This window comes from Aquila chrysaetos, chromosome 5 (assembly GCF_900496995.4).
Source record: "Aquila chrysaetos chrysaetos chromosome 5, bAquChr1.4, whole genome shotgun sequence".
Taxonomy (NCBI): Eukaryota; Metazoa; Chordata; class Aves; order Accipitriformes; family Accipitridae; genus Aquila; species Aquila chrysaetos.
This window is the reverse complement of record NC_044008.1, coordinates 18,973,927-18,988,866: the sequence shown is the minus strand read 5'-3', so window position 1 is coordinate 18,988,866 and position 14,940 is coordinate 18,973,927. Positions and strand designations below refer to the sequence as shown.

At 35.2% G+C, this 14,940-nt stretch overlaps 1 protein-coding gene across 7 annotated transcripts in view; it reads right to left on the bottom strand.

Moving 5' to 3' along the window:
• TAFA5 (TAFA chemokine like family member 5) overlaps positions 1–14,940 on the bottom strand; it is a 436,466-nt gene that overhangs the window by 191,826 nt on the left and 229,700 nt on the right. For all 7 annotated transcript variants that reach the window (XR_003923573.2, XR_003923574.2, XR_003923575.2 and 4 more), the window contains one exon: positions 6,894–7,043. Coding sequence is in view for 1 of the 7 variants with exons in the window: in XM_030015550.2 (XP_029871410.1) it covers positions 6,894–7,043 (150 nt within the window). In the remaining 6 variants the exon portion in view is untranslated. The remainder of the gene's footprint in view (positions 1–6,893; positions 7,044–14,940) is intronic.

Below are 14,940 nucleotides of genomic sequence, written 5' to 3'. Positions count from 1 at the left end.
TTTCTAAATGAAAACTGACACACAAGGTGGAAATTGTCATAACGTCCCAGTACCATGCATTGAAAGGGGAAGCTCATGAGTCACAGAAACAATTTCACTTCCATTGTCAGTAACTGGGAAAATCTACAGTTCTGATGGAGTTGTCTAGAGACAGCTAAATGAAAATAAAGTGTTGTACATGCTTTGGTGCATCTGTAAGTACAGATGCAATTGTGACTGCATATATGGGAGTTGGGGTGAGGAAAGGGAGAAAGGAATTACTATTTCTTCAAGTCATGTTGAAAATTAAGTTTTATGCATATGGTGCTAGCAGAAGCATAGTTGCTATCCTTCCCCCACTGCCTATGCAAAGAAATATAGTTAAGGGTACATTTTTTTCTTTTAAAATTATTTCTAGGTAAGAGTAAATAGAAATTATTAATATTCTAAGGTACAGCATAAGTTGACTACCCAATGGTTATTTCATAAATGAACATATACAGTGTTTAGAACACCTCAGATACATCATAACAAAAAAACCACTAAAAGACTGTGAAGGCTCCAGAGGGTATACTAAAACTTAAAGTAAGGATATATAGGCAACAACCAAAATATTATTTATTCTGCTCCTTGAAAGCTATTCCAATATTGCAGTGCATTACTACATCCTACCAGCAACATATGCAGCATTAAATATGACCACTGGTTAACAAGGTCTAGGATTGTTTAAGAGCCCTGATTATAAACAAAACTGCTTTATTCTTTGGAAATTAAACTCATGACCACAGTCAGAATATTCCTAGGCAAATATTAAACCATCACATATACATTTCTTTACTATTCCATGTGGCCTCTCACTCAGTAGTAATATTAACTACTTACAAATTAGGGATTTAATTTTCAGGAGTGCTAGACATCTCCTAGACAGAAGGTCTTCTGTACACACTGGCCACTCAATGAGTTTAACTGTTTAGTGTACTTGAATCTTCAAAAATGTAAGAAAGCTCTAAGCTTTTCTGTGATTCAGCAACTGAAATGTTAGTATTGACAGTGGGTTTTGATACCCAGGCTCTCTATGCAAATAGAGAAAGGAAAAGCAGAAAATGGATTATATTGTCTTTCAGACCCCAGGGAACCAGCAGAATTTTATTAGGATAATTTTTCCAAAATGTTCATTAGAGGCAAAATATGCTCCAGTTCAAAGTAATTGTCACTCTTTCCAATCTCTCAAGAAGAATAGGAAGGCAAACTAGATACATGTTCTAACCTGTTTAACTTCATAACTACCTAGCAGAATAGCTAACTGTTTTGCTACCACCATAATGTAATTAATACCATTTGCCCAGGGTCAAATAGAATCATAAAATCATAGGATGGTTTCGATTGGAAAGGACCTTTAGAGATCATCTAGTCCAACCCCCCTGCCATGGGCAGGGACATCTTTCACTAGATCAGGTGGCTCAGAGCCCTGTCCAGCTTGAACGCTTCCAGGGATGGAGCATCCACAACTTCTCCATTGCTCATGGAACAACCTGTTCCACCACACTTGTCTCAGCACCCTCATCATAAAAGATTTCTTCCTTATGTCCAATCTAAATCTGCCCCCTTTTAGTTTAAAAACATTGCCCATTCTCCTGTCACTACAGGCCTTGGTAAAATTTTTTCTCTCTTTCTTATAAGCCCCCTTTATATATTGAAAGGCTGTAATAAGGTCTTGCAGGAGCCTTCTCCAGGATGAACAACCCCAACTCTCCCAGTCTTTCTTCACAGAAGAGGTGTTCCAGCTCTCTAATCACTTTTATGGCCAAATAGTCCCACTCTCCTCCTAGACTTCAATCTTCCACACTATACAGTACACCGCTTCTGGTCCAGCAAAATGTCTACATAGTATTATTCAGTCTCCTTTTAATTTCATATCCATCCTGCTTTGTGTTTTGGTTTTACTTGTTTTAAATTGACATAACTTAAATGCAACAAAGTGAAATGTATAACATTTACAGGGAGGAAACATTTGTAAAAATTAGAATAAAACCAGGATAAAATAATATAAATAGCACATTAATAAAATAAATGTAAAACCTAAAATTCCCATTTCTGAAAACCATTATAGTCCTCTTTTTTTCTTTCTTTTATTTTTTTTTCTTTTCTTTTTTTCTTTCCCCCCTCCTCACCCCCAAGTATGGATAAGGTACTTTAGAATGATGAAGCTCTCCAGGTATTAGGCAGTTTTGTTTCAAGTGCATGACCTAGGATTCTATTAATGATCAGTTCTGACCTCTACACCTCCCCATAGACTCCTAGAGATAATGAGATGAACAGGGAATTATTGATTGAAACTAAAGTGCCTTCCTTGTGGATCCTGATTTTGTGTTAAACAAAATCAATCAATGCCAGCTGAAAAGCATGTTCATCATAATGTATGAGCAAATTATATCAACTAGGCTTCTATAGAAAATAATATTGTTACAATGCTTGCAAAAGAATTAAAAATTTATTAAAACTTTAAAAAGTAAAAAAAAAGAAAGAATACTTTGATTTACAACATAAATTGTCTGAACACTTTGAATTCAGTTACTCGAGCTTCAGCTATTACGAATACTGGATATCAGGGTCAATGTCCTGGGATTTCTCATAGCATTTTGTGGACATAAAAGTAACCACAACTCAAATCCAGAGCATGAGAATCTTGTAATCACACAGTTCAGGTAAGCAAATTAAAGATTGCCATCCTAATTTTCTCAAGCAATTAAACCACTTCTCTCATACCACTTTTCCTCTCATCAACTGTTTCTATTTTCTGGAGAAAATTGCTCTTTATTTTTGAGCTATAAATATATATTGGACAGAATTACTGGAATCTATTGAACATTTAAATGTTCATCACACTCTTCTCAGGTTAATATACTTGTATTCTATGAAACGCTTTGGCATAACAAATTTTATTTTCAGATAGATACAATTCTTGTGAAATAATGCAACCCATGGGTGCACATGTACACACACTGTTATCAAAGACTTTTTGTCACTTGCTTTAAAACAAGTTTAAAATAGCAAAGGTACTGGACAAATATAGAAAATAATTGCTATCTTCCAATCTCTCACAGGCTCCAGCTTAAAAAACTGATGAAGCTTGACTGACACACAGGGAAATTACTCTGGTGATAAACCAGTTGCTATGTTGAAATATAATCTCTTATCTAAGTAATGCAACTGAGGTCATTGTTATGGAATTTGATCTCAAAAAAGAGACCAGGGAATGCTAGTTGTAAATAATAATATAGCTAAAAGTGCAGGCAAACTACTGTCATAGTATCACAAAACCTCCATTCATGAATAAAAAATCATATCACAACCAAAGATACCAAAAACATATTATGACTCTGTGGGTCTAGGAATGAAGCAATCAGCACTAAATCAAGCTTGAAATCAGGGTGAATATTGATGCCATTTTTTCAGATTACATTAGCAATCTGCCATACTTAAAGACTGCTAGAGAAAAATAAAGAGTAAATCAGCATTCTCCATCACAGGGAAACATTTCAAGAAATTCTCTGTTCTTCATGCTCTGCTCAGACCAAGCCCTAAACACTGCATTTTCATTTTTAAGAATTCCAGTTTTATCTATCTGACATGTACTGTCTTTCATATCTTAGGAAAAGACATTAGCTGATGTAGCAGTGGAAAGCGGAGTGGATTTTGGTAATCAACTCAGGGCTTACTCTAAGAGCTATGTTGACAAGTGCAATTTCAGACAATGCTTGTGAGGTTTAAGAGCCCTTAAATTACTTACTCTTTTTGCTGCAATAATTGACACTTGCATTTCAGAGCTCCAGGAAACAGACGGCATAACTGAATATATTCTAAGGCACTTCTCTCCATTAAACAATGAACAAATGGTAGCCAGGTACATGATGCATTTTAAGGTTGTAAAAATTACCAGCTTTGGTACTGAATCTTCAAAACACTCTCATGCCAGAAGCTGTAACACAATTGTCAGCTAATGTTTTCTTGTTAGTAGGTTAGCAGGTCACACTTACTATGCCTGCTTCCTTCTCAAATGACTTTGCATTAATTATTAAAGGTCTAAGGGCTAATTCTGCTACCTTTATTTCAGAAATAATCTCATTAAAATCAAGACTATATAAAGAATAAAACTAAAAGAACCAAATCTTTGGAAGAAGACTGGCATGAAAAAATCCCACTGCCCAATGAGATTTTTTTCTTTCTGATAGCAGAAATGAAATCTCAAATAGCAATTACATTCTTAACATCAGCTATAATGTAAATAAAGAAAATTTGCAAAAGTACACTGTATGTCCTATTTAAGAAAGCTCAGAGAAGTATTTGTTTGTTCAGAAAATGGGATTCTTTATTGTAAAAAAAACCCCAAACCAAAACAATTATGTTTGGTTGTTGCATACCTAAACCAGCAGTATTTGACTTATTATCAGAGACAAAACTAGTTTTTCTCAGACATAATTTTATGTAGAGTTCATGTTCTGTCCAGAAGAAAGCATTTAGTAGCTGTGTTTGAAACACTTTATTCTAGAAATGAATATAAACAGTACAGAAAAATTCAGTGCTTATTCTTTAAACTATGAACCTGGTAGATCCGCAGATGGATACTTGTTTAGTCCAATTTATCTGCTAACTTTATTTGCAAGCAGAAGATTAGAGACAAGATAAAGTGCTTGTTTATTTTTCCTATATAATTGTGTTTATGGTATGTAAAACTATTTTTTTTAGCTTCATTCATGAATAAAACCTACAGATCAAAGATTTGGCTTGTGCCTTGTTTTTCATTTGGGAACTTGATATACAGTTCTAGGTATCATTAACCTTTTTGAGCTTTGATTAGAAAACATCCCTAACAGTGTCCAGGAAAGCAAAGTAGCATGTTCTACACATCTTGCAGTTCTCATTCTTAGCGAAGGGCTCAACATTCTAACTATAAGAAAATGCTAAATATTTAGTATTTCACAAATATACTAAAGAACTGTGTTATTAGATGTTATTAGAACTATGTAGAAAAGCTTTAAAAAATGAATTATAATACTTGGACACATAAGTTAATGGGAAGCTCTGTTTTTCAGCTGATGAACTTCCCACTTATTTTTCAAATGTGGAGTATTACATAAAGAACCTTCCCTGATTACACAATATCTAACCATAGATCCTGTCATCCAGTTCTCTATTTTCATAAAATGATGATCAAGCACATAGAAAGCAAAAGCAGAACTTGAAATAGACTTTCTTTTTGAGTTCCCAATAAAATAAATAAATAAATACATACATAATATTTTCCAATATCAAATTACCTCAAACCTTCCATATTGGAAACTAAGCTAATGCAGCAATTGGAGGATTCACATATAGTCATGTCTTCTTACTGACACATACATTCTAGCTACAAGTCTCATCCCTACAGGTGTCTTAAGGCAAGGCAGAGAAACAGTGACTACCAGAGAGTTCTACATCTGATTTATCTTAGGCACTTAGGATGAGATAAATTACACTGAGAAGGTGCCTTTTGCTCTCCATTGGGTATAAAGGAAAACCAGAGTTACTGGGTTAGACCACTAACTTCGGATACCCAACTTACAGCAAATGAATCTCACCATAGGCCATAACTGACTGAGGAAAAATGGTGTTTAGTTCCCATCAGGTGATGCAAAATTCGTATTTTCCCTTAGAACTTTGTTGGTTTAAAATGGGAAACATATGTTGAAATTTTTAATTGCTAACAAGTATTTTTGCTAAAGTTACAACTATAAATGACACAATAAAATCATTCCCTTCTTAAGCAATTAAGTCTTATGATCTTACAATAAAACAGGAAAGAAGAGAATTACTGGATATAGTATCACATTATGAAAGAGACAACTAAGAAACTGTCTTACAGCGTACCAAAAACAGTGAAAGGAAAATGCAAAAATAGAATGTGCATGATGTTCTATATTTAGTTTTGTGGGTAGGCTCTGAAATCTCCTTTGAGCTGTAGTCTTTGATAATCACTGGTAAGACCAAATTCTGAGACAACTTTAGGGTGTTCTTAGCAATATTTTTATCTGAGGACTCAAACCAGCCAGTATTCAAAGCCAATCTGTGAATTTATTATAGTTCTATACATAAACATCTTCTTTTTACATTTGTTAACTGAGCCTACATCAAAACATACAATTTTGTAGCAACTATTTTCAATGTGTCTCTAATTTTATTTTTAATATGAATGCTTGCTAATAGCCTTGCACTGGCAGACCTGTCTTGAAGACTGTCCCACTGTTAATGTCTTATTTAGCTGTAACACAGAAATTCATTTGTCTCAAAAAATCATTTCAAAGTGAAGTATTTTCATACCTCCATATATGTCAGCAGTTTTCCAGCTGCATGCTATCACTGCATCTGCAGTGAATCATACAGAATCAACATTTTAAGGAGAGCAGGAATGCTGGACATGTGAGGTATATTCAGATATTATATTCCAACTACAGTATCGGTGTTTTCAACATCACCATCACACAGGAGCAGTCACATAAGCTTCCCAGGGTTAAACCTTGAGGCTCTTCTGCAGTGTTTTTTTAATGTTATAAAGCATAAAAAAGTAGGGGGAAAAAGAATGCCATTTCACTGCTGATCCTATCATCACATGCAAAATACAACAGAGCACCATGCTCTTAACATTCAACTGCATATCAAGCTAAAGCAAAAGTGAAAATTCAAATTAAAAAATTGTAACTGAAATATCTGTACTATTAGTCAGTAATACCCTTTTGGGGAATTTCAATGGTATTGCCGTTGCTACTTGGGACACATGAAAATTTCTTCTATAGAGCTTTTATTTTTTTATGAGACACTACCAGTATACACCACTCTTGCATTGGCAGAAACCGATTGAATAGATCTTTGCTTCTTACCATCAACACAGGCTGGCCTTGCTCTTGTTGTACCGGCAATCTGTCCTTTTTTACATGCACAGCGAGCTGTTTGTCGGGCTATAGTCCTTCGGGGCTGACTGCTATCTCTGTCCAAAGTAACAATCTCACATGTACCTGCAGCCAGTTGACCTGGAAAAAGAACCAGCAACAGGTACCAGAGTCACTGAATGCACTACAGGCAATCTATTACAGCCGAATAGAGTCACGGCCCTATGCCACAGCAGACACCCCACAACAAATGGGCAGTCAGCTGATGGATATAATAAAACCGAGATGACATACAATTTTTCTTTGTGGTGGACATAAGAAAACCCTGCAAACTGGTTCTGTCAGAGAATGATTATTGTTCCATAAAAGCCAGAGAGCTGAGGTCACACAGGTTACTTATGTCATCTAAGTAAAGGAACAATTTGCTTTTACAGCGATGAAATTTAAATGGTGTGCTCTCTACATACTTTCAGAAAAGAAATTATAAAGTATATGGAAACCAAAAAACTTCCCCACATGTCCATCAATATAATGAAGTCTTAACTGCTTTGCATGTTGTTTTTGAAAGAAAGTCTTTCTAAGTATGCCCATGTTTGACCAGATTGTCAGTCCTTTGGCTCTTGCTTCATCTAAACTGAACAGTAATTCATTCTCTACCTGACTCATATTTGAAGTAGCTGGTCTTTTTTCTCTTACTAAATTTACTATGTAGCCATCCTGCAAATGACAGTAAAATGACACTGCTCCATTAGCTCAGTAACATTGTTTGCTTTTTATTGACTTCTCCAATATATGTAGCTTTTCCTGAATGCTAAGGAAATCTACCCCACCTAATTCTGAATTTGGACCATGCTATGAAAGGTAAAACAAAAAGCTGCAAAAAATTCTATGAAAAATATTAGTCTGAAGTAAATGTTATACATTTAAAATCATGCACTTCCTCTGGTACAACTAATAGTAGGCTACTAGTATACCAAAATACTACCTTTTGCAAGCAACAAAGATACATTATTGAATTTCAATGCATAGTAAAACTGAAAAAAATCCCAGCTATCAGTTTGTATTACATATGATTTCTGGATTTTATGGTACAGTAGTAAATATAATTTCTATTCAATTTTGTCTTTGTAGGCAATCGATTATAAACCTTCAAATGAATATGTGCAAAAACATATCTGCAAATCACAAGCTTACTATATTTTGTTTTCATAAAAAATAAGATTGGAATAAATGCAATATTGTATTTATTTAAAAGTTATGCAGTTTAAATACTATTCACAGTAAATTATTTTTATGCTGTTGAAATATTGAAAGAGCAATGAGACAAAAAGCAGAAATTTTAAATCTATATGAACATCAAAATTAAAAAACCCAAACCACAAAAACCTGAAACATATATGAATAGCATTTAATTTAAGTCTAAAAGCATAATGATATGTCTGTATACTGCATTTTGTCCATTCAGAATACAAGTTTACCCAGTATATTCTTCTCAGAACCACCTTATAATGCTTCCTATTGAGTGGATACTGCTTTGAAACTGTCAGAATAGCAAAATATTGTAGGCTGTCAACAGCATTGTGACTGATTCACTGCTAAGCCACCTAAATTTTATGTTGCTGTGACTCCTACACTGCAGTGAATTACAACATGGTAAAACTGAGGATCTCAAAGATGAATATGGAACAAGGTACTCTACAAATTCATGCAAATATATGACATATGTAAGTAATATACATTAGGCATTTATAAATACAGATATGTTATTCACGATAGTGAACACTATCACCATAGTGTTTAATGGCTGCTGGCAACTAGACTTATGACTTATGGTCAGTCCTGGGTTTCTACTCTTTTTCACCCACTGTTAATAAAAACACCTTAGGATAAACATACTGATGACAGGATTTTTACTCTATTATATGCTTGTTTTTTATTTTGTTTCCTCCAAAATCTTGGATTAGAAAGCAAAGGTTTAGCAAGAAAGATAGTGGCACATGATTTTCCAAATAAGGACAAGGGAAATCCAGCTACACTGAAGCATCTTGAATTGAAAAAAAAAAAAACCATTCTTTTTTCCCCCGTCACTAATATATTTCATCTGGGTTGCAGGAGATGTATTGCTCCCAAGGAATACAGCTGTCTTAGCAGATCACATAAAAAAGACATAATCAGAGGTGTATTTAGATCTTGACCCCTTAGGCATTTGAATATCATGATTACAGTCCTGCATGGAGAATAGAAATTGAATGGAAACCAAAGAAAAAGTAGAAGTATAAATATGGTATGTGTAAGTGTTCCTGAGAGTATGGGTTGCCATATTCTCCACTATCTGTAAGTCTTTATACTATTGTTGCTTTCATTAAAAGATATGGTAAATCATATAATCTAGGTGACTCATTATATAAAACCCTATTTCAGAGGAGAGGAACCAGCTTTACAGCACAGTGAAGGTGAATAAGGACTATACTCAGAGAAAAAGAACAAGAAAGCTTTATGTCAAGATAATTTATGAAAGCAAAAAGCTTTCCAGGGAATGCAAGCAGTGACTATCAATAAGAACACCTATAGATAATCTTTTCTGCTTTTGGACCTCTCCAGTTTTAGTTCTGCATAGGTTCATTTTGAGCCAGCTGGGCTATTTTTTTTTAATGATTGTTTTCCTCTGTTTATTTTGTTCAGAGATGATAATTTCTTCAGGCATAGTGACCTTATTTTTTTTGATGAACTTTGAAAACTGGGATACCTAAATGAGAGCACTTGCTATACAAAGATAATGTCACACTGCCTTTCAAGGAATTTTGTACAGCTATTAAAATTAAGGGAAAATTAGAAAGATTTTTAAAACATTTCATAGAATTTTTTTTTTTTTTTTTTAAAGATCATTTCTCTGTTGCCATTCTGGTTTCTATAGCAGAAGAAAATTAAAAGTTATTGTAGAGCTGCACCAGCTCTTCCCATATATACAACATAAATACTTACTGGTAACTGTGTCACAGGGTGAAAAGATTGCAAGTATATTGAGCACTGCAACATAGTGTACATCCACTGTTACTTGACTTTACATGGCTGTAAAGCACGAAAAGTATTAGTTAAGGTTATGGAGGCCCATCTCCAGAGAGAGAGTCACCCTGTTGTAAAGCATGTCCTCTCTGTCTCTCATTAAGGAGAGGGTAAGTCTACAGAGTACCTTACTTAGATGACATGTATGCTACTTTTGCTTTTTAACAATTTAATCTAGAAATGTAGGGTACAAAATGATGGAACAAAAGGAATATACTTCTTGTAAGTACTGAGTTTCAAGAATTAGGATACCTTTCATTTTCAGGGAAGTTAACATAGTGACCTCTTTCAAAGGTATTAATGAAAAAAGGCCATTCATCTGTGAGCCTCTGAACACTCTCCACTCCTAAGCACAGAGAAAAAATCTCAGGGCAGCAGCGGGTAGACTTTCACTGGAGTTTTTCACTTGAAAGATTAAGAGCCACAGTCTCTGGAATAGTCATAAAGACTCCATATTTTCAGTAAATTGTATTTATGTACTTGCAGTACACAAAGCAATTCACCACCTTTCAAACTGAATGAAATAATCTTGGGGGAAAAAAAAGGCAAGCATCATCAGAGAACTCCGATTCATTCTAGCCTTGCCTGAAACTTTTTCTTCCAAGAAAAAAGATGTCATTTTTTATTATTTTATGGACCAAGCACAAAGATTATTTCAGAGTTACCATCATCCAGTTTTCCAAGTAAATGAGTATTTCTTTGTTGTTGTTATTGTTTTAATATTATTTGATATATAAAAATTTTTATATTTATAAATATTTTCTATTTTATAAATATTTATTTTACAAGTTTATTTTAGTAATGAAGACCTCACTGGAAGTTATTTGATTGTGTGTTGCCGCCATCTGGTTACTAAACAGAGAAAAGGTTCAGGTTCTTTAATGCTCTTCTATAATGTTGTACTACATTCTTAAAATGCCAATTGATAGATCCCCTCTCTCTCCCACCACAAACAAACATGCTTCTACATGGAATTCTTTCAGGAAAAAGGAAAACTACAGGATTCTGAATTAAAAATATAAGTCAAACTAAACCAAAACCAAAAAAACCCACAACCGTTAAAATTCCAAATACAACAGGATTAAGCTTTTGGCTTCTAGCTTGCACTGATGGACTTCTTTACAGTAATTGCTGTACTCAGCACCTATTTTGCTTTTTTCTGAATGAAGTCCCATTGTGATCAGTTCTGAAACTGCTCTCTGTGAGACTTTCATGGAAGTCTGTAGGAATCAGTGAGTTTAGGTACATATATTTAGCAAATGGTGCAGGAAATATCTCAAGGTAATACTATTATATTTTTACAAGTTCTTTAGTACTTACATTCTTGAAAGAAAAGAGTTTGTTATTGAAAAGTTTAAAAGTAAATGGCATTTTTTATGTGTACTACTAAAAGCCCTCTGTCAACTATATGCCACTGCTGAAAGAACAAAGCTTTTGAAAGATCTGTATTGTGTGTTATAGGTAAAACCCTCAAGTAGTAAATATTTTCATATTACATGCAGGGTACCTGGGATAATATTTTAAATTTCTGTGTGGAGAAAAATATTTCTGTTCTCTAAAAGAAAATAAAATCTGTCTAATGCACATTGATTATAGCAAGCAAGTTAAAGATATTACGAATTTTTAATTCATGCACGCTGACAAGCTGAAGACTTTCCCTCAAATTCATTTAAGGAAATAAAATCAGATTATGAACTCACGGTATCTGTGGGTACAATGAAAATAAAACTTGATCTAAATATACAGGTCTTTCCAGGGTTTTAGATTTCATTCTCGTCCAGAAAATCTACTTCTGAATTGTACATGCAGGCTTATATTATATTTTCAGTGAACAATTTTTCCACGCATCACCAATTTGATGCCTAGCAACACAAGCTCTTTTAGTTCAAAATGCATCAAGTTAGATGTTATTAAAATTCTTGGCTAGATTCAGATATTCTTTTGTCACTGAACACAATGCAGGAGTTGTTTCAAAATCAGATCATAGGAATATATTCAGTAGTTTTCTATTACAATATTGAAGTCTTTCTGACAACAGAGCCATGCCAATTCCTGAGCAGAGCTGAATATCAATTCCTACTGAAATAAGGGGGAACTTAAGTACTTAGTGTCGCTCATGATTTGCAGTTTGACGTCAACTTCTGTAACAAATATTTAAACATATTTCAATTAAAAAAAATAAAAAGCATATATTTAAATGGAATTTGAATCTTTTTGTTATATATCCTTCCTCAAAGAAAATGTCCTGAAAGAAGTTGTCTTACACTTAACATAATCCTATTTCAGACAGTCCTATCACCTTTTCTTTTTCAATTCTAGTTCAGAATGAGAGAGATTATGACAAGGAATAGGTTTGCCCCAAAGAATCATGGTCACTTTTAAGATACAATAGCAAAGTCTGTGGAAATCCAACCCGTATAAAATAAGAAAGAGCAACTCCCACAAAGTTTCTGAAAAAACATATTTAATCTAAAGTAACAGATCAGAATTGGCTCAGTGTCCGTAACTTAGTATGGGAAAAACCTGTTCAAATGAATCAGCACAATTTCAGAATTACTATGAAATAAGAACATTGTTTCAACCTTAATTTATGCGATACAAGGGCATTTCAATTTTTGAATAGAATATATTCATGGAAATACACTATTTCCCTTTTGTGTTACTAAAGTCACTGACATTGAAAGCATTTTTCCAAGATGCTTCATATATTATTTAGGACCTTGTACCCTTCTATTGAAACAAATGTTGTGGCTGTTTAAGTAACAGACTACAAAAAGCAATCCTTCATGCTAGTACAGTCAGACAACTTGTTTAAAACAGTCTTTACCAGTTTTTCCTGAGGGTATGATTATGCTGTCAGTAGAATAAGACAGGACCAATGTCACTGTCTGAAACAAAAAGTAACTAATTTGGATAATCTTAATTTATTGGTGCAACCCACAGGTGCCCAGTAAACTAAAAAGCAGCAGACAAAATTTTTCAAAACATTCCATAGATTTACTTCATTACAGGTTCAGAGCTCTATTTGGCTGGAATCAATCTTACCATGTGACTTCTGTATCTTCCCAATCTTAATAGGAGTGATTCTGGATTTTAGTGGTATAAAAGAAGAGAATTTGTCTCAAAAGATGTGTTTTTAGTGCTCATTTTATGAAGGAAAACTCACTGTAGAACCCAGTTAAGTAAAACTTATGGATAACAAGAGAAAAATACGATGAATACCTTCTCCTTTTAAGAGTCAGTTTTAGTATTTTCAGAGTTCCACTGCAACAAAACAGTACATTATGTCCCCTTAGTAATAACTAATCTTACTGCAATTTTCAGACTACCACTTAGCCATCTCAAGCACATAAACAGCAAAGACATTAGGAGGATAGGAAAATAGCTTTCAGCCCTTCCATTCTGAAATAAGCAGTAAATTTTAATTAAGGTAGATCCTACTCTTCTAAATAGTTGCACAGGAAAGAAAATAAGAGTCTGTGGAGATTCAAGATACATTCAGGACCCATTTTGAGATGTCTTTTTTTCCCAGATAAGATTAATGCCCTAACTTATTGCACCTGATACTGCTATTGTACGTAATTGCTTAATATTTTGTTGCATAATTACGAATCATTTCCCCTATATCTTATTATTAAAAACAGAACAGAAAGAAAAATAAATGTAAAACCAAAGTTCAGTAAAACCAGACATCAAGATTTAAGTTTCTGAAGGCAATTCTCAAACAGAATTGGTACAAAGGGGAATTCCAGTCCAGAAAAGGCTTGAAAAATCAAGCCAAGGATGTATAAATAAATGCGGAAGCAAGGCATTTATATATATGAACCTAATTCTAAGTAACTTTCCCCATTATTTGGTACACTACTTTTTAAAAAGTAATTCATGCTGATCCCATGGCTTTAGGACATGGCAATGTCATTTTTCGAATTCCTGTACAGTCTCAGGTCAAAACGGACACATTTGATGTGCTGCATTTTACAAAAAAAAGAAAGAAAAAGCAAACCACGGCTGAAGTACAGTATTGAGAGAGAAATCCGCGTCAGGGCTGTGAGGGCTACAACAGGCCTCGCCGTCCCTGCCCGGCACACCCTGCCCACAGCCCAGGACCCCACGCCGGCCCCGCAGGGCCACCAGCCCCTGCCCCAGCAGGGCCGGTCTCCAGGTCCCCACAGCCCTGCCCTGCCCTGCCCGGCCGTGGGCCCTGCTGCGCCAGGCCCACCTGCGGCCCGCAGCCTGGCCTGGCCTTGGCCCATCCCCAGGGAGGTGCCTGGTGCTGGGGCTGCCCTGGTGCCTCCCTGGCTGCCCAGCCCTGCCCTGCCCTGCCAGGTCTCCTGGGGAGGACCTCACCGATTCCAGCATGGAGACTGGAAATCCATCGAGCTGCAGCACCAGGAGAGCCAGTGACCCTTGCACCCCTCATTTCAGCGACAGAGATCACAACTTCCATCCTTGAGAAATGCCTTTAATGCATATTCACAAAAAAATCCTCCAAATGAATCCCACTACTGTTGATTTCAGGAATATTATAGAACTATCCCCCCTACCCTAGTAATTTCTGGGGTTTTGTATTGAGTTTCCATGTCTCTTTTTGGATAGTGACCTAAGAGCAGGCCTTATGAATAAGGAAATCACACAACCGATGCTACCAAAAATAAGTAGAAATGACAAGGCATTTCAGTCCATTCTCTCTAAGTAAGTTCTGCCTCTGTGTAACTCAGTGTGAACTACAAATCTCCACTACACAGAGCTCCTCCAAGGAGGACCTGCAGCTCCCAGGGCCTCCTGTTCACTCCTTTTCATGCAGGTTTAGTTAATTGCTTCTGGAGGCCTCTATTGGTTACAAAAAGGAAATAACTGCATGAATTCAGGATGAAACAAAGCTAGGCTTATTTGCATAAGCTGGGAAGTGGCTGTCACTCTATTACTTTCCTAAAAATATTTAAAACTGTTAAAAACAGAAAAAGAAAGAAGAAAA